This window comes from Pogona vitticeps, chromosome 3 (genome assembly GCF_051106095.1).
Source record: "Pogona vitticeps strain Pit_001003342236 chromosome 3, PviZW2.1, whole genome shotgun sequence".
Taxonomy (NCBI): domain Eukaryota; kingdom Metazoa; phylum Chordata; class Lepidosauria; order Squamata; family Agamidae; genus Pogona; species Pogona vitticeps.
In genome coordinates this window covers 236,652,029-236,677,520 of record NC_135785.1, presented here as the reverse complement: position 1 = coordinate 236,677,520, position 25,492 = coordinate 236,652,029, and the positions used below count along the sequence as shown (strand labels likewise).

Sequence of the window (25,492 nt, the reverse complement as noted above, 5' to 3'; positions counted from 1 at the left end):
TTAATCTAGCAAATGTCAGCAAAGGCAAATGCTTTATAAATGTATTACTGGCATAATGATATTAGAGTATTTCATCACTTCTGGTTAAATTAATTTTAGAAACACAGATTGCTGTTTACAGTATTGTATAGAACCCTTAAGTCACCTTTTAAAACATTTTTTCACTTAAAATTAATAAACATTTTAGTTTGCAAAATATCCAACTGTGTCAGTTATTAATTATGGGTCTGTTCTCACTGTATTGTACAACAACATTCACAACACCTACCACATCCAGACTTCTGTCATTCTTCACTTGACAGATTAAGGAATTCTCTTACCTGCTTCCCATCCAAGGTGTACAGGCGCTTGACTACTCCTGAATCCAGTTTGATGGCATCAGTAATATCAGTCAGAACTTGTTCAAATGAATGTGCCGTCTTCTTGTTAAGCAGAATCCGGACTGCTTTACGTGGCTTCACACCACTCCGGATGATTGTGACCAGTTTAGGCCTAATGAAATCTTTGTTCTCCTTTGTATCTGAAGGGCCTCCTTTGGCCGTGGCAAGAGAGGGCACTGTGCGGGAAGTCGAGGTGGTTTTAACATTCACCGACCAATTAGGATTTACATTCTTTGTGTATTCCAGCTTCTTGAAGGGCTCTATTGAACCACACACATAGCTCTCTCCTAGGAAAAAGAAGTTTGAAATCATTAGCACAAAAAACTCTAATCACTTCCTACTGCCACTATTTATGTCACTTACAGAACCTCATTTTAATCTTGCTCACAACATCATTAGATGATAAAGACAGAGCTCTACTTCCCCTATGTCTTCAATGAATTTCTTTTAAAAACATAACAGCTAAAAATCTCCACCTTCCCTGAAAAGTGAGTTAAACATATGGTTTCCATCCAGGGGATCTTGCTATAAATATTTCTCCACATTTAGCTACTTCAAAAATATTTTGAAAGTAATTGAAAAAAAGTTAAAATATTACTTTCAAAATATATTTTAAAAGATTAGATGCACCTTGCTTGCTCATCCTCCTTATTAAGACAAAGTTAACAATTTTAGCATGAATGCAATATTTCTAAGCTCTGAAAAAGAGTATATTGTTTTCAATGTCAACACATAATTACATATATTCCACTGAGAAGAGGGGCATATACATTATGAAAACTGGCAGGATTAGCAAGGAAAAAGAATCCCAGGAGTGTAGTACACTAGGGAAAGATGAGTGGAGTAACTCATATTTTTCCCCAGCTTCTACTATAGAAATGTGTATGAGCTGGGCTTGAAAAATGCACTTGTCCACTCGTCTATGACCAATGAAAAATGCTGCTCAATGAGTCACAGCTCTCCCCCGCCTGCCTCCTTCCCCTCCATCTGTCTGTCTGTCTGTCTGTCTGTCTGTCTCTGTCTCTCTAATCTTGCCGTCCTCCCCTCCCTCCTCCCATTGCAATAGAAAAACTGCCCTCTTCTCATGAGAAGAGATTTCGAGCAGCACATAGAGATTTAGTTCTGCATGAGAGTGTAGAGTAGACCCATACTGGAGAATATGGAGATTCCCTGCTCCCAATTTCAACTGAACATCCTAGGGTGGGAGGGAACCATGGCTCCTTAAGAGGCCGTGCGCTTTTGCTTTCAGTTTTATTTTTGCTGAAGACATTCAAAAGAAAAGGCATTCAAAATACAAGCTTCATGGCCCCACAGGCAAACAGGTAATCAAGCAACCCAAGTCTGAGGGTATAAATCAGTGGTTCCCAATCTAGGGTCCCCTGGGTGTTCTTGGACTGCAATTACCAGAAGTCTTCACCAGCAGTTGGCCAGCACAAGAACCAGTCCATTAAAACAGCTGGTAGTGAAAGCTTCTGGAAATTCCAGTCCAAAAACACCTGGGGGAACCCTAGATTGGGAATCAGCACAGCTGGTGGTGAAGGCTTCTGAGAATTGCAGTCCAAGCCCAATTTATTTTGGGTTTGTACGCATTGTTATGCAGAAATAAAAGTGAACAAGTTTTGGGTTTGTACGCATTGTTACGTAGAAATAAAAGTGAACAAGTGCCTAGTTTAAATTTGTTAACATAAATTGCAAGGCTATAGTCCGGTCATGCTGACTGGTGAAATTTTTGACTGACGGGTGAGACATTCTAAAATTTTTCAAGCCCTGTTTATGTGTGTTTTCTGAATCATCAAGTTGGAACTGATATTTAAGGAGTGGTTTCATCAGTTCCAATCCTTTTTTTCCAGTCCCTCAGTCTATCCACAACACTACACTGGGAATAGAAATTTAGGGACATACAAAAAGAAAATGAATTTCACCATTGGACACAACTTTTCAATTAGCTCAGGAAAGAAAACTTTAGGGGAGAGTTTTAATCCTAATACATACTGGAGGTAACAGATATTTAATAGCTTTATATAGAGAATGCAGAGTTAAGCTCCTTTAAAAATCTGTTTGCTGTGGTCAAAGCCTTGTACAACATAAAGACTAAGTGATAAACTGTAGCAGTGTTATAAGAATGATCAAAGACGGCATATTCTCTTTTATCTACAGGTCAATCCAGTATTTTTATCACCAACAGTTCAATTGTCACAAGGTCAAAAACTATGTAAGTGCTCCTTTGTTATACAAAAATGCTTCATCCACAGATTTCATTAGCTTAAAATATACTATAACTTCTTTTTGGCCACAATACTTTCTGGAATGTGCTTTACTAATGCAATACAATGGTGACTAATGCAATAAATCTATCTGCCTAACACTATGGATTTGGGGAGCAGTTAAGCTTACAATCATATTTTAAATCAGTATTGCCAGACTCCTATTGGTATTCTAGAACTATGAAAGGGAAATCATGTAAATCATGGTGGAATATTGTCACATATTAATGAGGTGATGGTTTGAGTCCTGTGTGCATGGCCAGGAACACAACCTGTACCTTGTTAATGAGTAGCAATTTGCTATCACAACTTCCATAGATTCCCTTCAAAATGCAAATCACTTATAGGGTTCTGGTAAATATGTTGTTGTTGCAGACCACTTTGATGAATAATATGGCTGACCTGGCAGTTCTTTCAAAAAAAAAAAAAAAACCTCTTGAGACAATCAGCTTCTTCAGTCTGAATGAGTAGCAAAATGTTTCAACCTAACAAGAAAGAAGTCCAGTTGCTATGATTCAACTTCCAGATAACCACACCCGGATGACTGAGAATCTTCACAGATATATATACCTGATTATGTACAAATAGAGGATTCATACAGCTCATCTAGCCCTGGTTGCTCTGGTATTGTATAAAGGCAGAAGTTACCTCGAAACCAAAGATAACTGGTGGTACCATCAGATGTTACATCTTACTGGAAGTTGACTCTCTTTTGAGTTTTGAGCAAAAGATGGGTTAACTGTCCCATGGGAACCATTCCTATTACTTTGGGACCTTCACTGAAAATGTAGTATTGCAGAACCCGCTTGATCTTACCAGACACACTGATGATAGTGCCAGTAAGCAATAGGCATCCCTTGCCAATTTTGAGGGTTCATATAAGGAGTAGTATTTCCCCAGGCCAAAGGCCCTAAGATTTGCATAACCAAGATGTTTAGGACTTTAACCATTAGAATTATCTTCAACTGTACCTAACTGTTTTAAGTGTCTTCCTTTACAGCAGTGGTCCCCAACCTTGGACCTCCAGATGTTCTTGGACTTCAACTCCCAGAAATCCTGGCCAGCAGAGGTGGTGGTGAAGGCTTCTGGGAGCTGTAGTCCAAGAACATCTGGAGGCCCAAGGTTGGGGACCACTGCTTTACAGCACTTCACTTACAGGGAATGTGCACTGCCTATTAAGTAATAACATTACAATATAACCCACAAGCGTTATGAAAATTGACACAGAATATCCTCCCAAATTAGAATACAGCTCAGTATTACTTTTTAATTAATAAAGGGTCATTTTTTATTAAAACAATGTTTTTTCTTTTATTTTTTTAACTATAGAACTTATGAACCACCTTTATTCCTACAGATACGAGGGTGGCAGACATTAAAAGTAGTACCAAAAATGCTTCCATCTTATTCAAAACAAACATATTCCTATTCAAAACATGTACGTCCTGTTTTCCCCAGCAAAAATATGAACCCTATAATAAAATGAGTTTACATGGGATTTGACATTAAAAATTTACATCTGAGAAAATAGTAACTCAAGTGTTTTCACCTATTTTTCCAACAATCATGTCATCAAATATATTTTCCACTATCATTATAATGAGAGTTTAAAAATTTTAAAGCTGAAATTCTTTTGTGCGTGAAAAAGCATTACAGATTTTGGTCATGCACAGCAAATCTCCATTTGCATAGAGTGCATCAAGAGATGCAACATATTATTTCCGACTAAGTTCAACCAATCTGTCTGACTTTAAAAAAAAAACTCTGAACACCTGCAACCACAATCTCCCAAGAAACATTAATTAATAATTACATCTATGGGAGCAGCACTGCAGCATGCTCACCATCCATGGAAGAGCACACATTTCCAAACCTTTTCAGCAGTCTATCTAAATACATAGGTTTGCTCTTGTTTATAAGGAATCAGATTCTATTAGAAAGACATGAGCATTCTCTTGTGTTTTTCACTGAGCAATGATGTGGCAGCTCTCAGAATGCTTGGCTAATCAATATTTAATGGTATGTCACTCCTTTTGAAGACTAAAGAAGTGGGGTGTTTTTGTCCTCTTTGTCTCTCATCTATTATATTTTCTGTCAATCAAATGATTTCCCCATGGAGCATGCAAAGAAGAAGAATTCCCACCAAAGCTACAAAAAGTAAGTAGAACATTTCAGTGGAAGAGACTGTGAGAAAGACACACTCTCTTGCACTAGCAAGTAAAGGCGATCCATCTCAGTGACCTTACGATCTTAAGACCTTAGGGCCGGGGCAGTTTAAAATCCTCAGAAGTTCATCAGTATACAGCAAATGTACTAACTATCCCACATTTGTTGTAGAGGATGTTTACATCCTTTTTTAAAGTATCAGTGGTATGATATTGTTCCACCACCTTCTATCTTGTCACAACAGATACTGCCTGGAATGTTGGTGTATCTTACTTGGTGGTATCTGTAGCATCACTCATGACAAGTTCTCTGTTAACTTCAGTAATGAAGTTGACATCAGAGGTCTACCTGAAAACTGCAGAGTTGGATGTAGCTTGAAGGTAGTATAAAGGTGTCCTTTGTTAATTTTACCTTAACAGACTATCCAGATTTTGGTATATATATACATATCTTGAATTTTTGATTTACAAAAATACAAACTGACAAAACTCTTGGAAAACTTTACAAATACAAAAACTTCAAACTTTTGCTGTTCCATTGCCACTACAGAAACATCTAATGTTTTAGATATGGGGTTTAGCTGCATTTTAATATTTACATGGCACACCAAAGATATCTATAATCAGGTTAGAGGGTATTCAAGAGCGTGATCTGCTACGCGAAGGATCCAATAAACTGAAGTCATTCCCAAAGACTAACTTGATCTAGATTCAAATTTGTCATCACAAATTTATGTGTCACTGCTTTCATGGGATCTGAAATATGAAATATGTCTAGAGCCAAACCATAGCCATTGACTTGCCATTAGTTTCTCTCCAATACCTATACTATACCTTCTCTAACAAAGCCAAATAATTGCTACCCCAATCCAGTATTGGAGGTAATATGGAACCATTTTCTCGAAACCACATTCAGACAAGGAGATAATTTGTTTCCTCCAGGTGCTGAGAGGAGAGGCAGAGTGGATACGCACATGTAGCATGAGAGAAGAGGAGGAAAGAGAATGACATTGAAGACAGACACTCACCAAAGGGAGCCAAAAGTATTTAAACAATTGTCTTAGACAACTGTGAAAGGGAAGGCCAGTAAAAAGACTGATCAGGAGCAGATCTCAACAGGGGAGGCTTAACCTTTTGAAAAAGCCAGATTACTCCTTAATTCTGTGGAACTCATCAGTTTCAGCAGAAATGAAAAGCAAAGAGAGGCAGAATCAAGTGATTTTTCTAGCTGTTTGGATGTAAAACACAGCTGCAAGCTAGCTGCATCTATAATAAACTTGCAGCATCAGTAAAAAAAAGCTAAGCATGTGGGAGGAAAAGACACCACCATAAAGTGCCTCCCAGCTTTTGAAGAAGACATTTTGTTTTTTGAAACATACATTATTTTCTAGCATGTCAAAAACAGATTTCTAATTAAGTGGGGTTTGCTCCTTTAAACCTCAGTAGATTGCATTGCTATGTAGTATTACAGCAAACTTTGAAACACAATTTCCAAAGAGCTAGGGAGCCATGTTAGTTTGCTGCAATAGACTAGATGAGTAACGGACATAATGGGAAGAGTGGCCAAAAAATGCCTAGAAGGCCCTCTGCCTTATGGTCATCAGGTCAACAACTCTGGCTGAAATCCTATTGTACAGCTGTTCACAAGCAATAGGAATGACAACCGCAGCCCCGCAGACTGGCACTGATTAAAGGCTTCTTTTTGTGATTTCAGGGTGTGCACAGCTCATACACAATGTGACAAAGTTGTGTGCACCCTGAAATCACAAAAGGTCAGCTTTAATCAGCAGCAATCTGCCAATGACACCGTTCTTGTTGCTTTGACACTGATCCGTTTCAAATCATATTCTAATTTGATTACTACACTCTGTTGCACTCTTGTCTCCTGTGAACACCAAGCTTTTAAAACGATTTTGGAAGCCATTCAACAAGAACAGAAGAGATGCATCTGCAAGTGATATTTAGGTTTCAAAAACTAATTTAGTTTTTTTTTAAGAATGTCTGAAGTCTATCCCAACTGAATCTAAGCACATGACTAGATATTGACTGAAACTCTATTTGGACTTCCAAAATTAAAAAAAATTAAAAGGCCAAAACTATGATACGAAAGAATTTTCTCCTAGAATACTGATACTGTATATTGACTTGCCTGCTTTATTTTGCCAAATACAGTGGACCCTTGACTTACAGACGACTTGACTTACAGACTTTTTGAGTTGCAGACTTCTCTGGCCGCAAAATTTAGGTTTGACTTGCAGACTGAGATTTGACTTACAGACCAGAAAAAAACCCAAAATGGAACAAAAACGGCTTGTTACGGGATTAATCGGTTTTCAATGCACTGTAGGTCAATGGAGACTTGACTTGCAGACTTTTTGACTTGAGAACTGCCTCCCAATACGGATTAAGTTCTCAAGTCAAAACCCCACTGTACATCCCAGTTTTTTGTTTAAGAATATCCCTCCGTGAAGCTTGGAACAAAAATTTCTACTTCAGACCAAAATATGATTAGAATTCTCAGTAATTAATTCTGAGATATTACATCACACTGTTCATCTGCCTCCTTCCACTGAACACAGAAGGGAAGGCATTACAATGTAACTCACAGCACTCAACTGTTGGAGCAAAAAAAGGGGGGGGCTAAAAATAAATAAAATAAAGAAAAACACATTTAAAGGAGGACTAGAGAAGTCTGACAGAGGTTGAGGCCATTAGTAGGTACTAGTCATTCTCCAATACCAGAGGTGTTTGCTCCTGCGTATCAGTTATAAGGCAGATGCTGTGTTGTTTCTTATAGGCTCCCAATTGGTCATTGTGTGGGGTGAGATAGGTAGGGCTTTGATCTAAATCTTCATGTGTCCAATTAAGAACATGCACAAGATGCCAAGTACATTTTTTGGCATCTTTACTTAAAATCTTCTGTAGCTCCCAGCAGAGAGAGAGAGAGACTTTATTTTAGAACCTGCTTTGATTTCTTATTAATCAGGTACTGTACTATATATTCCTCTAGATGCATGCTTTAAGACCTACATCCTACATAAGGACAAATTGATTCCGCGAAGTATAAAAGTGCTTGTAAAAAGCCAGCAGATCAATTTGTACAAGGCTCTATAAAGAGAAAGGACCAGGAAGGCAGAACCTTCAGTTTGGAATGGCAGCTCAATTGATTTTCAGATTGCTCTAATTATGTAGAAGACAGTTTTACTTTTCTTTTTAATGGTCTGAATGTGTCAAAACCCAGTTTTCACATTGCAAAATTTTAATTATGAGCATTATCAGGAAAGTCAGGCCAAATCTCCGTTTTTTATGTTTACCTTTCCACAGCAGCAGGCAGTCAACACATCATAGATGCATCGTATTTCCTATTTTCCCTCTTTTTCCATGCAGAACTGGTGCAGCTATAATTGGGATGAGGTTGCCCCCAGACAAATAATATCTTGAAGACAAGTTCTTCAGCTGGGTTAGGAAGGCTTAAGACACTATACTAAAAAGGCAGCCTAGTTTCATCATTCTGTAAAGAGGAAAAGAGGCCAGCATCCACCTTTGTTCCTTCAAGATGGTCTGGGATCTTGAACCATTTTCCTTTGCAACCTTAAATCATGACAGGTGCAGTATTGTGGTATATGAAATTTGCTATGCTCATTATTTGGAACCTTGTGTTTTCCTTACTCCTTATGCATCTTTCATGATTTAACTATATAAGTTCTGACTCTCTTAACAAATCTGATTAGGCATTAAATACAAACATGCATGTCCAAAAGGCAAAAAATCAAAGTTCTTTGAACCTTCTTTTGACCCATAGCATTCTTTTATTAAGTGGTAGGAAGTCACTCCCTAAAGTGTTGTGCCAATACATTTTTGTTTTTCTGCTTTGGAAAAGCAGGCGTTGTTCAAGAAGTTTCTAAACAAAGATCCAACAGAATGGGGTTAGGTAGCCTTTTCTTTCCAGTCCAAACTGTTCCTGCCTTAAGTGACGTAGATATCTCCACACTGAATCTCCCTGAAGAGTGAGAGTTTATATATATATCAGCAAAGAGAGTGTTATTACAGTGGTGCCTCGCTTAGCGATGTTAATCCGTTCCGGGAAAAACGTTGCTAAGCAATTTTTAAAAGCCCATAGAAACGCATTAAAACGTGTTTAATGCATTCCTATGGGCTTAAAAACTTACCTTTCAGCGAAAATCCTCCATTTTTGCTGCCTCTTAAGCGAGGCAAAACAGCAGGCGGACATTTTGTTTTTCCGGTGGCCATTTTGAAACTGCCGATCAGCTGTTAAAAAGGGTCGCTTTGTGATGATCGCTTCCCCGTGATCATTGCAAAGCGAATTTTCCCCATAGGGACAATCGCTAAGCGATCGCTTTTGCGATGGCAAAAAGTCCATCACTAAGCGATTTCGTCACTCAACGGAGCGATCGCTAGGCGAGGCACCACTGTACTGAACTATGAGTGTACAGATAATCCAATAATCCTCAGGAGAATCTGAGGAAAAGTAGAGATGTTTTGAACTACTTGAAGTTGCTTTCAGTAACTCGATTCTCACAATAATAACAGCATTTTTATCTACTTCAGGACCAAATAAGGAATTTAAGCTTGTATAATATATATTCATCGTCCTCAACATTGCGATCTATACTGGCAGAAACATGGGATACAGATAAAATACATTCAACCTTGGTTCCAAATGCATTATTTGGACAAAAAAAATAACAGCTTTCTTCCTGTGCTGCTCCACAGCAGAACATGCTAGCATCATATGGTATAAATCAGCACATGCTGAACAAGTGGATGTAGCTCTTAGTGAATCTTGCAGGATTATTACTGGCTGCCTGAAAACTACACCAATTGAAAAGAAATCTACTATTTGACTGGCAATGTCCCTCCAGAAGTATGTCACAAAGTCCTAACAAATAATTAATGAAATAAGGTAATACAACATGAAAACCATTCATGGACACTAACCCCCTAGACAATGACTAAAACCAAGGAAAAACTTTCTGCACACTTCTCAGGCTCAAACCAGAAGCTAGGCTAAACCTATGGAAAGCAAAAACAACATAGCTTGTCAAATGGATGAATACTGAGGGATGTGCCCCTTCCCCCCAGGACAAGACTCTAACAAAACCATTTCAAAGTCACTTAATAGGCTACAAAGCTAAGTAGGGAGATCAAATACAGGACAAATTTTCTGTGACTGGGGAAAATTCATTAATGCAGCATTTTTGTACATGTAATATATGTCCTGTCAGCTGAGCTAATGCTAAGTAGCCTGCTGCTGGTCAAAAATTCTCTATTTTAATTTTTAATTAATTAAAATTTTGCAACCCTCTGATACAAATAATGAAAAAAAAATAAAAACTTTCAAAAGCTCTGGATTCTACTGTCACTCTTACAATACAGTCTTGCATATGCCTGCCCAGAAGTCCTAAATTCTACAGGATTTGCTTCCAAGTGAACTCTCCCATTGCATGTTGAATGGCTCAAGTAGGGTTCCTAAATGGTCATTTAACTATACAAGTAGGATAGGGTGTCAGACTGGCATAGCTTAAGCTTTCGAACTGCCTCATGTGTCCTTAAAACAGACTGTAGGCTTGCAGAATTTAGTTTTTTTTAATCAGAGTCCATCAAGATCCGTCAGTTAAAATGAAAAATATTCATTAAAGAACTTTTCCCCCCTTACAATTAAGGAAAAGGGGACCCTTTTGCATATTCTCAGTACAGGCTTCCCACCCCATACCCACTGCTTCTATTGAAATTACAATTCTTTTATCCACAAGCACTTTGCTGATTGCTTAGCATTCTTCATTACAGCAGTCTAATTTGGGTTGCAGAGAATACCTCTCATTTCTTGATTTTGTTTAACAAAGCAAGTCAGAAGCCTTCATTGATTTACCACAAGCAATCTAGATACTTAGCAGCCTGTTCTAGCTTTTCTTCCCACTCCCACACCAGAGCATCCTTTTAGCCTTTTAATATTTTCCCTGCTTAGATTTTTTTGTTCCAAATTGGTGGGAAATGTTTGCTTTTCCAGGGGGGGGGGGACCCAGAATCTCACACAATACACTTTTCTTTATAACAAATACATTCTACCATCCTGCCATCACCAAATCCAGTGTGGTATGTATTTGGTTCTCAAGTTCCTAGCCAGATGCTGAGAAGACCTTGATTTTCTCAACTTTAGCATCATTGATGCACCATATGCCTTCTGGCCATGCCCTGAGAAAAATAGGAACCTGTTTGCAAAAAAAGAGCTTCGTGGCACAGTGGTTAAAACGCTGTACTGCAAGCTAAAACTGTGCTCACGACCTGGGGTTCAAATCCCAGGTAGCTGGCTCAAGGTTGACTCAGCCTTCCATCCTTCCGAGGTCGGTAAAATGAGTACCCAGCTTGCTGGGGGGGCAATGTGTAGCCTGTATAATTAAAAATTGTAAACCGCCTGGAGAGTGCTTGTAGCGCTATGGGGCGGTGTATAAGTCCAATAAATAAATAAATAAATAAATAAACTCTGTCATCCGTGACATCCCAGACAGCTTGATTATACCTGAGCACTTGACTGCACTTAGCATATTCCTTCCCAACAGAGTCAGTTCTATACAGGAGACAGTAGGTCCTTTCCACAAAAGTCTGTATTCATGTGATCTCTATCCTTGTAAAATATCCTAGAAAGCTGACCCACAAAACAGGAAAGACGCCAGGAGCCAGTCAAGGAATGCCTTGGCATCAGTGTTCTACAATAGAAATGCCAACATGCATTTTAGAACAACATTAAAAGCCCAGTTTTACAATTAAACCTAGGGAGCAAAGTGTTCCTGAAATAAAGCATTTCACTCTTCTTATATGAATAGTGAGTCTTCATGAATAGTGATAAAAGAATCTTGGAGGTGGCACAAAATGCAGCTCCTAAAAATCTCAGACTTTAAGTCTGCAGCCCTTATGCAGTGTTCACAATGAATGGAAACAGTCCTTGAAATCCTGTTGCTGTAACATCTGCTATGTAGGGCTGATGTCATCCTCTAGGGCAGTGGTCCCCAACCTTGGGCCTCCAGATGTTCTGGGACTACAACTCCCAGAAGCCTTCATCACTACCTCTGCTGGCCAGGATTTCTGGGAGTTGAAGTCCAAGAACATCTGGAGGCCCAAGGTTGGGGACCACTGCTCTAGGGGAGTGATTTGTTTGCATATGAAACATCTCTCAAAGTTCCAGAGATTTACATGTAAACTTTGGCATCATTGAAAAGCTGTGGAAACTAGGAGACAGGAGGGAGAAGTCTTTAATCACCAAAAATAACCACCACCAGTAGAGTTGTCCCAGTAGCAGCAATGTTTGCTAACTGAAATACCTCCCTTTCCTGTCCTGTCTTCCACAGCTTCCCAATAATGAAAGGAAATACAGTACACAGAAGCATCAGAACAGGTCAGAAATAATGAATTTCTGAAAAATCATTGCTGCTGATGGCATCATCAGACTTAAATGGTATAAGTTACATAGGATTTCAGCCAGTATCTACTAAAGAAGGGATATAAGCTGACAGATGATGGTAGAATCTTCTATTATTTTTCTAATATTGAATAGTGGTTGATAAGCTGCCTGAGAATCACATGTAGGATGTCACACCTTTGGCACTGAACTAATTACAAAATAAAATATAACGAAGAAGTCTTATTCCTTCCTTGTGACTTCCAGTTCAGAATTATGAGGAAAATATATTCCAAATGTATTCTAAGCAAAAATTCATAACATGTTCATCATTAGGAAGGCGGGCCCAGCACAATTAGGGAACACACTTTGATGCATCAGCTTCCATCCATATCCAGTTAAAAGGAATCTCATGCATTCTGGGAGGAAAACCACTGCTGGAGCTCTTGAGGGGGTACTGATTGCCAGGACAGACAACAGGAGTTCAGACTAAAAAAAATTAACTTTATCCACTATAAAAAAAGTATACACATGCACAGGAAACAATTGTGGAGAAAGATGGTGTCACTCTGGTCAAATACTTTGTAGTGCAACTTGTCACTAGCAACAGGGAACATCTGTGAAGACAGTCTACTTCCAATCATGAAGAGGAAGTAGACTGAAGAGTATACTGCCTCTTGCTCTCCATTTCCAAAACAAACCCTAGAGGTAAATCATCAATGGCCTTGTTGAGGGCTGGTGCAGCTGGGCTAGTAGTGCTGCACTACCCTCCACATGTTTCCCAACACTGAAAAAAAGAGATCAGTGATGTTATTCACTGGGATTCATATACATGATTGACTGCTGCAACACAGTAAAAGATAAAGCCAAGATAAAGCTCCGAGGAACTGTTTAGCATTTAAATCACTGAAAAATCTATTTACTTGCTTAGGCAAGATAATTGCTCTGGAAATATCTATTGAAAGGTGAGATATATACATTCATTAAATAAGTAATAAAACATGCATAACCGAGCATTATTTTAATAGGACAGCAATGCCAGAGATCTCTATTAAGAGGAGATAAAAGTATTGTAAAGTCTTAGGGAATGGCAGAAATATCTCTAGACAAGGCATAGAGAAATCAAAGGAACGGCAGCTAAACATTCCACATTCTGCTTTCTTTAACAACTCTTCTCTTTAGTCACTGCTTTATTATGCTATTGTCATATTTTTGATTTTTAGCAGAACATCCCACTCATGACAACATTGGCTAGTCAACAGTTTAAAAATACAAAGCTCAAAATAAAAACAAAGACAGACAAACACTAATAAATTTTGAGGAAGGAACTAGATGGTCTTCTATCATTAGATGTCTTGAACAAAGGATGCTAGCCTACAGATGCACTCGTAGGAGATATTAAAAGTTGGTGTTATTTGAACCATGTTGAAAAGCTGCGGATCTGATCCATAAACATGAAAGTTAAGTTCACATTAAAGATGTTCCAAAATATACAGTGAGGTCAACCTTTAGGGAACATCCAAAGGAAATTATTTACAGGTGAGCAGAATGCTCAGTCCATACACCTGACACACTCAATTCATACAAGCCATTGTTGGCTGTACACTGCTAATCTAAACTTGCAAGATCTGGAAACATTACATATCATCTACTACCTCAAAGAATAGAAATTAATATGCATTTACTATATTCTGTTTCTTTGACTTGCCCAAGCTTGATCAGCTGGGGCATCACGTATGGTGTTTTTGTGAGGGCACCCATTTTGCAATACTTTTTTGAGAAGCCCATGTGGCTAAGCATTGCAGGAACTAAGCACACTTAGTGGGCACACAGGCCAATATTGTCTTGCAAAGCTCTGCAGGCACAGTATGGGTTCGAATGCTTTTCAATGGGGGGGAGGGAAATTCACCAAAAATTAACGAAGACTCAGAACAAAGCCAAATTAAGTTTTCATAGGTTTCACAAGGTGGACTAACGATTCCAAGCATTTAAAACAGGTTTCAAACATTTTAAGACACTTTTAAATGAGCGAAAGCAGACATCGGAAAGCCACTGAAAATCATTGAATCGGCTTCAATGATTTTCAATGGGGGAAATATTGTATCGCTTAGCGATGTTTCCTATGGGGATTTTCGCTTAAGGACGGTAATCCGTTCCAATTGGAACAGATTAACCGGTTTTCAATGCATTCCTATGGGAAATGGTGTTTCGCTTAACGATGTTTTCCTATAGCGATGGGGTTTTTTGAACCAATTAACATTGTTAAGTGAGACACCACTGTAGTAATAAAAAGGAACTGTTTAATTAGCAACAATCTGGCACCACTGATGACATCAGCCTTGCTCAGCTAACAAAGCTGTGCAAGCGGATTCTGGTCAATACATTGACAAACTGTTGGTGGGGTTAGAAAATCAAGTGGAGGCAGAATGAGATGAATTATTACAAAAGAGGTCATGCATGAATGGCTGAAACACTGCATAAGAACAAGCCACATTGCAATGCTCTGTTGCAAGTCCCAGTTGTCTCCTTTACTACTGACCTTCCACCAGCTGGTCTAAGGTGGTAATCTTCTTTGCTCCATCAATAGTGTAGATTGTTCTCACACCCTGGGGCAAATTAACATTATCAGAGAGAGTTCGGGTCAGATCAGCCAGCAGGGCCTCAAAAGATCTAAACCGATCAGGAGAAATGGCATATACAATCCCCTTGAAATACCGGTCACCGTTGCGATAGAATCGGACTTTCTTGGCTTTCTTCTCTGAGCTGAGTGTCTGCAAAGTGCGGGTTCGGTAGAAGCTGCAGTGGGCACTGTGGGTTGGACTGGGCAGCCCATTCACTCGTGACCCTCTGCTGTACCGCTGTGCTTTATCACGCTCATCAAAGTGTTCGAGCTCCATATCTCTCCCAAAGGACATATTGAAAGTTAATCTGGAAATAAGAAGAAGAGGCAAAGCAGAAGATTATCAATGTGTGTTGCAATTATGCAGGTGCTACATTAAAAACCTGAAAAGTGATTGCTCTTCAACAACCAGTCGGAACTTATCTAACTCTTTAAAGGATGCAAGAAGATTCTGATTATTTTTAAAAGTACTCATATGAGAGGACAGAACCAAATAAGCAACAAATATGTGTAAGATAATTTGTATTTGGTTTCAAATAACATATAAAAAGAAAATCACTCATCCTTTAGCTATTGTTTAACGATCAGAAGTCCTTTTTCGCATAATTGCACTCATCCCACAAACAAACACAGCATCAACATTTCCAATTATCTTCTGTTGGATAAGCCATGCATCAATGCTTGAGAGCTTTGCTAAATGAAACTCTCAATTTAGCAAGGAAAAAATATATCATTCCTCATTTTCACAGATGAGCCAATAGCCAATCCAGTTAATAATAATCTTAGAAAAATAATATTAGAACTGCAGAGCTGGAAGGGACCCTATGGATCATTGAGATCAGCCCCTATCCAAGAAGCACAGCAGGGGATCAAAATCCCAACCTCTGGCCCCAAAGTCAGATACCTAAACCACTGCGCTATCCAGCAGTTCTCTACTCATAGTACTCTGTATGGCTGGACAGTGTCTGCGAAGCAACCAACATGAACCTGACAGAACTCCGGGAGGCAGTAGAAGATAGGAGGGCCTGGCGTGCTCTGGTCCATGGGGTCACGAAGAGTCGGACACGACTAAACGACTAAACACACACAGTACTCTGTACACAAGATATATTTTATATGCAGAAGTGACTTACATGCTACATGCAATAGAAAAGAAATGGATTGGAGCAGCTTCTTGAAGATAAAGAATGCTTTATGAGGGGGGAAATCTGTATAATATAACCGTATAATATTATATATTTGCCATTCTAATATGTGGCATGAAATCAGTTTGAGAACTGGATTCTGAGTAAGGGGATACAGCTGTGTTTATTTTATTTAGCTATGGGGGGAAAAATCTGAATGACAGCCCAAGACAGAATCCACAACCACAGAAAGGAGGTTTACTATCCTGCAAGAAAGACTGCTTAATACTAAAGATGACATGTTCCTCTACAAACTAGATAACATTCTACTGTATATTTGGCATCAATTAACTCTGTTTTGCCTTTAGTCTGGTTTTGCTTTGCTTTGTGTGCCATCCAATTTAATTTCAGGCTTTTCTGATGCAGGGATTCCCATATTTCTGGGTGTTTCTATTCTCAGGATCGGTATGCCTCAATAAAAAGGCAACCAACGTCTATCAATTTCATTGATGAACTGGCATCCCTTTGGTCAACAGAATGAGAAAGACAACCAATTTTGATCCCTAAGGGGAAATCTATTGCTTCTACCACATCTTAAGCTGGCTCTTTAGATATCCAGGTTTTTCTGCCCCTCTCCCCAGCAAAGCTCTGCCCACTGAAGAATTCTAAAGGACTTCAGTGTTTATCTGTTCATTATACTAAGGGTTGCTTTTTGAACAGTGCCCTTGCTAACTGGAAAATTCTGGAAGTTATAGTCCCTAAAATTATTTTTTATCCTCTGGAATTGCATGGGCTGCCTTTAAAAACAAACCTACAAACCAGCCAGGAAGTATAATAATGTACTTCCATTCCAATATTAAATCTCCCACCATTTTATAGACCTCTTATTTCCGCCTTCTCATATACCTTATAATCTGTTTTGCCACTTTAAATTTTATTTTCTTCCTCCAAGCAATGTTACCACAACCAATCCATTATATGTGGATAGATTTAAGGTATCCTGTCTATGCAACTTGACCAGAACTAGTAATTTAACTTAAATGGAATGGCTTTTTTTTAATTGCCTAGAAAGCCCCAAGTATGACCACAAACAATCAAATTGTCACTTAGTGAATTGTGAGCACTGCTGCCTGTCTGTTAACCACCAACAATAAGAAACGCTTCAGAATAAGTGCCCCATCTTTCCTTGCCCTGACAGGGTAATACAAGTAAGAAGAGTTTGATGAAACACCGTCAAATAGTTTTTCTACCAAAGCATCACAGAATGCACGCACAGAATGTATTCACAAGAGCACAGTGGATTTTGTCCATGGTTTATTTAACAGCACTAGTTCAAATTTCCTTATTTACTGCCCTTCTTTGAAAGGAGGCTCAAAATGCAACACTATTAATGTCTTCTCAGAAGTAAGCCCTGTTAATGAAATTTCTTCCAAGTGAGCAAGAGATGGAGCTCTCTTTCCATTTCCTTTGGGGTTTTTTAAGACTCCATCTCCTAGAATTCTCCAAAAGTTCCCAAGGCAGAATTCTAGGAGGTGCAATCAAAAACACAAATCTACTGACTAGCTGTATTTACTTCCATCAGTGCCTTCTTCAGCCTGTTTCTCTTTTCAAAAGCAAGGAAGCTGGCCTGTGCTTCTTGGGAAGCATATGTCTTCCAGGGACATGTAGCCTCACTGCCCAGTAAGCTCTATAGAAGGCGGCTCCCAAAGAACCATGTATCCCAGGAAGACTTATGGCTCTCAAGAAGCACCAGAGCAGCTTCCATTTTTGTACTTTCACAACAAGAAACACAGGCCCAAGACAGACATGCAGCCTCCAAGGTAGGCCCTGTTCTAGGTGAGCAAAATATCAAGTGTCTATAGGTTTAGGTCTGTAGTCTAAAACTTCCAGAATTCTGCCTGGAGGGTTTTTAGAGAATTCCGAGAGTTAGAGCCCCCAAATTGTTGCACTTCAGCATTCTTTACCATTAGTTTATTGGACAGGGCTGCAGCTCAAAGAAGTCGGGATACTAACACTTTGGCCATTTCATTACCTATTAAGGGTGCAATTGATAAGACCACAGGCTTAATAGGTAATGAGGACTTAAGAGTTTAATTTACAGTAACACACTTTTGTTAGTTGGTTGGTTGGTTGATTTACTTGCTTGCTTGAAAACATACCTGAGAGTGGAGGGGAAGAATATTTCTTATCATCTAGATTGCTTCATAATCAAGTATTCACCAACCACATAAATCACTTGCAGGCTCAGGGTCTGAAGACACCTGGAAAAATCACACTAGACGTATTGACTGGTATCCTTACTGCAAGTCTCAAGAAGAAAGAATCAACCCATTGAATCAGTTGCTGAATATTAACACAATACTTGCATAAATACCGCTGAGTCATTGAGTCTAGTCTAGATGAGACCAGCAGTAAGATGCTACATACCTATAGGAAGCAGGAATTAGGAGTAGCTATCCTGATGTCACTAAAGGAAAGCTTGTTCCTGTTAGCCATCTGCCTACATATCAAGGTCATCTTCCAAGGATTTCCTTCAGGTGCTCTAACGATCTTGTCAGTTCTGGTGCACCATTTATTAAAGGGAAGCAGGATGTACAGCCCTTCAGATGCTGTAAGACAGCAGCTTCCTTCATCCCTCAACACTAGATATGCTGGTGATGGCTGGTGGGGGGAGAGTTGCAGTCCAGCAACAACTGAAGGGGAACACACTCCCAATGTGCAGAACTCCCTCTCCAACAATGTTCACCTGGGGTAACTTTTAAGATCTTTTCAGCACAGATATTCTTGTTTTTCCAACTTATAGTTGGAAAAGTAATACACTGGTCAGTATCTTTCTAGTAACTATAGCTGATCTATTGAATCACTGCAGTTTGCCTAAGTGTTGAATGATCAGTGAAATGAATGAAACAATTGCTGAGAATTGTTTTAATATAATGCTTTGTATTAACATAGGCTTTTTGTATAGTTAAACCTTCATCCATGGAAAAAGCAAATGTATAATTTTCAAAGAAGTGCCCACATTAGCCTGTCTCTGCATTAGGGACATGCGTAGGGAATACTTCTGAATTTCATTCTTTTGAGTTCTTTCAGGGGTTGCCTCTTTCATTTTCATTTCATTTTTTATTTTTGGTCCTCCAGGTACCAGTCCTTTTCTTAAATACTAAATGGATAGGCCCTTTTATGGGGCTTCCACTTCAGGTTTCCCTATTCAGGTTCTGTGTGGCACTTATCCAAAGCGCCACACAGAACCTGAATAAAAAAAAAACCCTACTTAAACTACTTTTAAAAAGCAGGGCCAAAGTAGGCAACAGAGAATAAATCCCAAGCCCTGAAGAACTCTTAAAAACTACTTTGAAAAAGCAGTAAATTAATAATACCATTTTAAAAAATCAAAATAAAAGGTAAACACCCAACACACAAACAGAGGTGGGGATACAAAATTTTAAAAATACAGGCTGCCAATTCTCTCAAAAATCAAAAGAAACACGGAAGCAAATAAAGGCAAAAAGTGTAGCAAAACCTCCAAACAATTAGAATATGGGGAGATTTTATCTCCCACAACCATTTGATTCTCTTCTCTTTTTTCAGTCCACCACCGGCATGCAGCAGCATGCACCAAGAAATAATCCATGAAAGGAAAAGAGGGGGGAAAAGAGGGGAGGAAACCCCCCAAAAAAGTCCAGGGGGGAGGAGACAAAAAGGATCCACAGCCACAGATGGATTGCATAATTAAGATGAACTGGAGATTTTTAGGGAAATTTTACACAAAAGTCCTATCCTAATTCAGCAAGAAGGCAAAAGGAAAGCCGGAGTGGGGGGAGGAAAAAAGGAAAATTTTTATAGCATGTTGAAGACTAACTCATTTATTTCAGTGTGAGTCCTCCATAAATTGAAATCCACATCTTCAGACCTAGAAAGTGCAAATACTTTCTCCTCTGTTTATTCCACAAACAATAAGATTCACACCCAGCTAAGAATACAGTACAGATAACAGACAAGGTGAAAATGGTTCCTAACACAAGAATGGGACTATGAAGCCAATTCTAGCCAAGACAATAAGTAAGTAGGTGTGGCTGTCATTGGAATGATCAAAGATATTATGGGACAGAGGGAAGCAACTGGTTCATACCCATAAAATATTACTGCAAGATGGCTTATTAATATATATATATATAAGGCAAAATACTTTATGCCAGCCAGCATAACCCAGATCAAGTGCTTCCTATTCCCCTTCTTTTATATTCCAAGGCTTTCTAGAGCTCCCATTTCCTCTGAGGAAGTCTTTGGGAGGTTTAGGATGTGGTGGGGACCTTTTAATAATAAAATAAAAAAACAAAATACTTGCGAAATTGCCAGCAATAGGATCAGGAATGCCAAAGAGGATCTGAAAGTGATTTGTTGTTGTTAAAGGCAACCCCCATCTCAAGGCTCCCCATGTCAAAAGGGAGCTCTAAAGAGCCTCCGAACCTGGAAGGGATGTGTGGGTAGGAAACTTTCCATGAGTTAAAACTGGCTGTTTCTGGTGTCTGATTGGCCAAAAGTCATGCCAATACAATTTTGCCCATTATCTCCTAAGAAGCCTTGATCTCTATTTCAGCCCTTAGAAAAGCACTGGAACTTGTTTGTGTAACAAATGTCTACTTTCTCCCTCTCAAGGCTCCTTCTTGCAATCCCTTTTTTCTATTTGTAACTACTTGGTATTGAGCTCTCATAAAAGGTCAAACAATTGGTCCATCTCACTCCATGTTGTTACAGATTGATTAAAAGCAGACTTCTAAATTTCCAGGCAGCTTTCTTTCCCTGAAATACTTGCAGTTCTCAGGAACTGAACCTGCTCCTTTTGTATGCAAGCCATGTGCTTACCTTTAAGCTACATCCCTTCTCACAGGAATATAAAGGCCCAAGGAAAAGCCTTCATAGGAAAAAAATTACATTCTACAGAGGAAACTGTCCGTTGTACATTCTTATTACATTATAGAAAGACTCAACAGAATAAAATACAATCCACATACCAGAAAAAAACAAGGTAATTTATTATTCCACAGTATCAAATTGTGAAACTTTTTGCTTAACTGTTCCACTTCAGGTTATAGGTAGGAGGAACTTCACCTCAGTGTTCCTCCATGGGGATGAGAAATTCCATATTTAAAGAAAAAACTTCCAGAATATATACTGAACTGAACCTCAATATTTGAACAATCTACATGAAAGGAGTCCCTCCTGCAACCTTTATTGGGGGCGGGGGGGAGGGCAAAAGCATTGAAACATTCAGTCTGTCATCAACAGCTTCCAAGTAGTAGCAATTGTATCAATTAACAAAGCTTAATTGGGTTCTATAAAGTGACACTGGATTCAGTGGGACTTCCTTCTGAATAGACAATTAAAGGATAGAACTGGAACATTCAGGGGGAACACTAGGAAACACAATGACTTCAATCTTTTCAGCTTCAATCTACAGAAATATTAGCCAACCTAGGTGAAATAAGGAGATACCACCATTCAAATTAATAGAAATTACTTCTTAAATGACAATTTCAGTATAATAACATAATAAACAATGAAAGCAGACATGAAAATTTTGTTCAAACTAAAAAATTCTTCCATGATTTCTTAATAAATAACACAATTGCTATTATCTACTTTTGCTGAACTCTTCCACTTCAGGTTACTGAAGGGGCTACTGCAGGGACTACTGTAAACCTTATGCTAAAATATAAAGAATACAATTTGAAAATCTGCATCGATCCACCAAAATGCACAATGACACTTTATAGTCATTTTGTCTATACAGAGAGATAGCCTATATTTGCAGGTTCTTAAAAATTTTTGAAGTGGCTTTTCAATTGCATTGATTTCCATTAAAATGAAGAAAATAACAGAACCAAGCTGCCTACCTCACTAATCATCAGCTGACAGTATGTGGGGAGGATAATCAAAAAGACTATTACATTTTGGGCACCTCAACAGTTTTCCTTGAAAGACCATCTAATTTCAACAGGTCATATTTCCACATAGCTCTGATTAGAACTACAACAATTTTTAAGCACACATTAAAAAGTCATCAATAGGGTCCAGGGACCCATTTTTCAATGAGCTAAAACCAATGTTTATTCTACTTAGAGTTGTTACATGTTGTGAAGTCACAACTGACTTCACCAGTGGCACCCTGCACTGAGATTCCATGACTAAATTGGATTCAAACCCAGGTTTCTGAGTCTTGGTCCACAATTCTAGCTGGCTAGACAGCACAGTCATTTAGGTATCTGGCTGTGGACCCGTAGGTTAAGAGTTCAATTCCCAACTGTGCCTCCTGAGAGTAGAGCCAATCTGTGCAGTCATGGGCAGGCTGCATAGTCCCAGGGTGCCCCCAAAGAAAGAGAATGCTAAACCACTGCTATGTATTCTGTACCTGGAAAACCCTGAAAAGGGTCGCTGAAAGTCAGAATCAACTTGAAAGCAAGTAATTATTATTAAATTAATATACACAGCACTACTCACTACACCACATTGCATCTACTAACATTAATATAGCCCAGGCATATATGCATTCAGCCTTAACTTTAAACACATATGTTATTAAGAAAATAAGAAAAGCACTTCTAGATTTGATGAATTCAGCCACCTTCATGCACTGATCACAATACAGGTACGCTATGAATTGCATGCCAAACATCCACATGTTGAGCATGGATTTCTCCAACATGTGAATCTAGACATGTAAAGAGCCAAACCAGGACCAGCACCCTTTTTGAGAAAATGTTTTGCTGGCAAACGCCAGGGGTAGAAAGAGTGGTTGGAGGACTAAAATTAGGCAAGTCCACACTTTCTCCTTCTTTTATCAAAAAAAACAAAAATCAAATTGGAAGACAACAGAGTACTTTTGGAATAAGGCTGAAGCCCATATGAAATCAGGTCAAAGACCACAGGTTGCCCACCAGCATAAGCTTCCCCGATGCACACTCAGTGCATAAGTATCAGGGAGCAGAGCTGGGCCAGAGCTGAGTTAGCAGGGGTAGGGAGCTGTCCATTAGATGCACTAAGATCTCTACCCTGGTATATCTGGATGGGAGTTTATAAAAATTACTTATTTAGGTTCAGATCTTCCAAAATCCCCCAACTGGTGAACATGCTTGGAATGCAAATGAGTAACATTCTCAAGTTCCAAAACATCATGAAGGCAACCCAAAGGTCCCTCACCTGCTTTATTCAGGGGTGGACTCCTCCCAAAGATGGAAATCACACTTCAGTATTACGGCTTGTGGCCACTGATACAGCTAACCTCCAATTTGCTCCAAACTAATGGCCATTGCCAAATCTAATATTGGTCCTCAGACATGTTCAGAATGGAGCATACTCTCCTAGATCTGCTCTGTGTGGTTCTGAGTGACAGACTACTTAGCTCTCGATCAGTTCACTATCTGCTTAGTATGAATATTCCGTTATTTCCAGATTAGGCAATGGGCTAAGGGAGCATTATCAACTTCAGAATTTTCAAGTTATAGAACACACTTGTTTCAAAAATTAAGTTACAACAAGCCTGAGGTCCTACCTAATCAATGATGATGCACAGCAATAACCATGACATGGCATTTGAAGGAACACTAGAGGACCAGTTTAAGTCCACAAGCAAATGGCATTTCAAAAGAAAAACATTCTCTGATGCCAAGAATAGTTTATGTAAAGCATCCTGACACTAGTATTTAACTGTTCAGCTAAACAACGGACCTACATGTGAAAGTCTTATGACTGTGGGATGCAAGTAGGAAAAAACTGCAGAGGATTAAAAATTTAGATCTAATCAGAGAGTTACAAAAACCATGGAAGATTTTTTGTGTGTGTACATAAATAGTTTGATTTAAACAGAGCCCTTAAAATGGAAACATGATTTCATTATACTACAACATGACCATATCATTCCCAAATCTGCATGCCCATCTTATGAGTAACAGGCCACAGCTCTCAGATCACTTTGTTCAAAGATGATCTATGTAGCCTTCAAAAAAATAAATTTAGTCCAGACGGATTGGCTTAAAGAGCAAGAACATTAAAATTAAAATTTGTAGGTAATAAATCTATGCAGAGACACCGAGCACAGCCTACAGTATAATGGAACACGCCCTGCTAAGACCTTCATGCCCCACAGTTCACACCACATACATCCATTATGGGACAGATTATATATACAGTACTGCAAATGTGGGCTGGGAATTTCACAGTATAATCAAATGCAAGTGTACCACAAATCAATAATAAATCATTCAGAGAAGAATGAACAACAGGCTCAGTTTAATAAGTCACTGGAAAATCCACCGTCCTCGGTTATATAATGGGTTTTCAAGGCATATTTTAAAATGTGATACAAGTGTTTTAAATATAGAATAATAAGCCACGTGGACCACCTAGATACATAGATATAACAGACTTTATGGCCAATTAGTGAGTGAAGATGAGAATCGCTCTTGCCTTCTTTCTCTTCCCACCCCCCTTCCATCCTCTCTTTTAAGAGATGTGACACCATCTGCCCCCATCTTAACAGATGGAGCACGTTTTCCTTGTCTCTGCCGGCACATTTTTGCTGCAGCTATCAGTGCATATAATCATGGTCTCTTCAGCAGGGTTTCTTGTCAGCTTTTATATTTATATTCTCTTCCCCCCTCCCCCAATAAGGAATATAAAATGGGCCAAGAGCAAGAAGTCAGTTGCCAAATAAAGAAATTAGCAACGATAGCTAAAAGGAGAAAATTTTTAAAAGGTGGCTGATGTGCTGCTTCTCACTGAAGTCTCCTACACAATGACAGGACCTTTTCTCCCAGACAGAGGGGGGGGGGAAGAACCACCACCAGCACCTCCCCTCCATCTCTGCGCTAGGCTAGGCAGCCCAAAATGGTGCAAAATTCACAGAGCCTCACAGATGCCCGGTGGGGGAGAGAGCCAAGAGGGACACCTCTCCCCAGAACAGCCGCCTACCGAATTGCAAATGCTCCCCTCGCTCGATGCGCATCCCGAAACAATGGGGACGGTGCAGGGGAAGCCAAGGACCCGCGCAGGCTTTTTCGCACGAGAACCTTTTGCCGGCAGGGAGAGAACGCGCGGGTCGGTGGGTGGGAAGCTGCCCGCGCTCCAGGTGCCACGTGAAACGCTTACCTGCGCCTTGGAACACCTCACGCGGGCCCTTGCTCGCAACCACGGGCAGTTCGGCTTGTCTGCGGCTCAGGAGAGAGCGAGGACACCACCACTACTGCTGCCGCCGCCTCAGCCGGCTTTCGGAGGACAAAAAAAAAAGCAGCAGCCCGGCTCCGCTTCCGCCCGCCGCCGACCCGGACCACCCCAGCAGGCTCCGCTTGGCAACGCAAAAGAAGGCTCGGCCGGCTTTGTTGTGCGTCTCCTCCCGCCCCCCTTCCTTCCACTGGCTGGTGAGCGGGGCTTGCGAGCGCTCTGCCTTTCTTCTTCTCACGCCGCGTCGGGGAGTGATTTGCATTCGCCCGTCCCTCCTGAAATGCGGCTCCTCACACCCGCGCTGCCTCG

General features: G+C 39.6%; 1 protein-coding gene across 4 annotated transcripts in view; it reads right to left on the bottom strand.

Annotated features, from left to right (window-relative positions):
* Positions 1–25,279, bottom strand: part of DCLK1 (doublecortin like kinase 1) — a 259,411-nt gene extending 234,132 nt beyond the window's left edge. For 2 of the 4 annotated variants that reach the window (XM_020783820.3, XM_020783819.3), the window contains exons 1-3: positions 25,112–25,279; positions 14,763–15,151; positions 321–667 (exon numbers count right to left, since the gene is read on the bottom strand). In XM_020783820.3, coding sequence (XP_020639479.2) covers positions 321–667; positions 14,763–15,138 — 723 coding nt within the window. In that variant the 5' untranslated portion in view covers positions 15,139–15,151; positions 25,112–25,279. The remainder of the gene's footprint in view (positions 1–320; positions 668–14,762; positions 15,152–25,111) is intronic. The other 2 variants (XM_078389982.1, XM_020783822.3) reach the window with 1 other exon arrangement.
* Between the last annotated feature and the right edge of the window lie 213 nt (positions 25,280–25,492).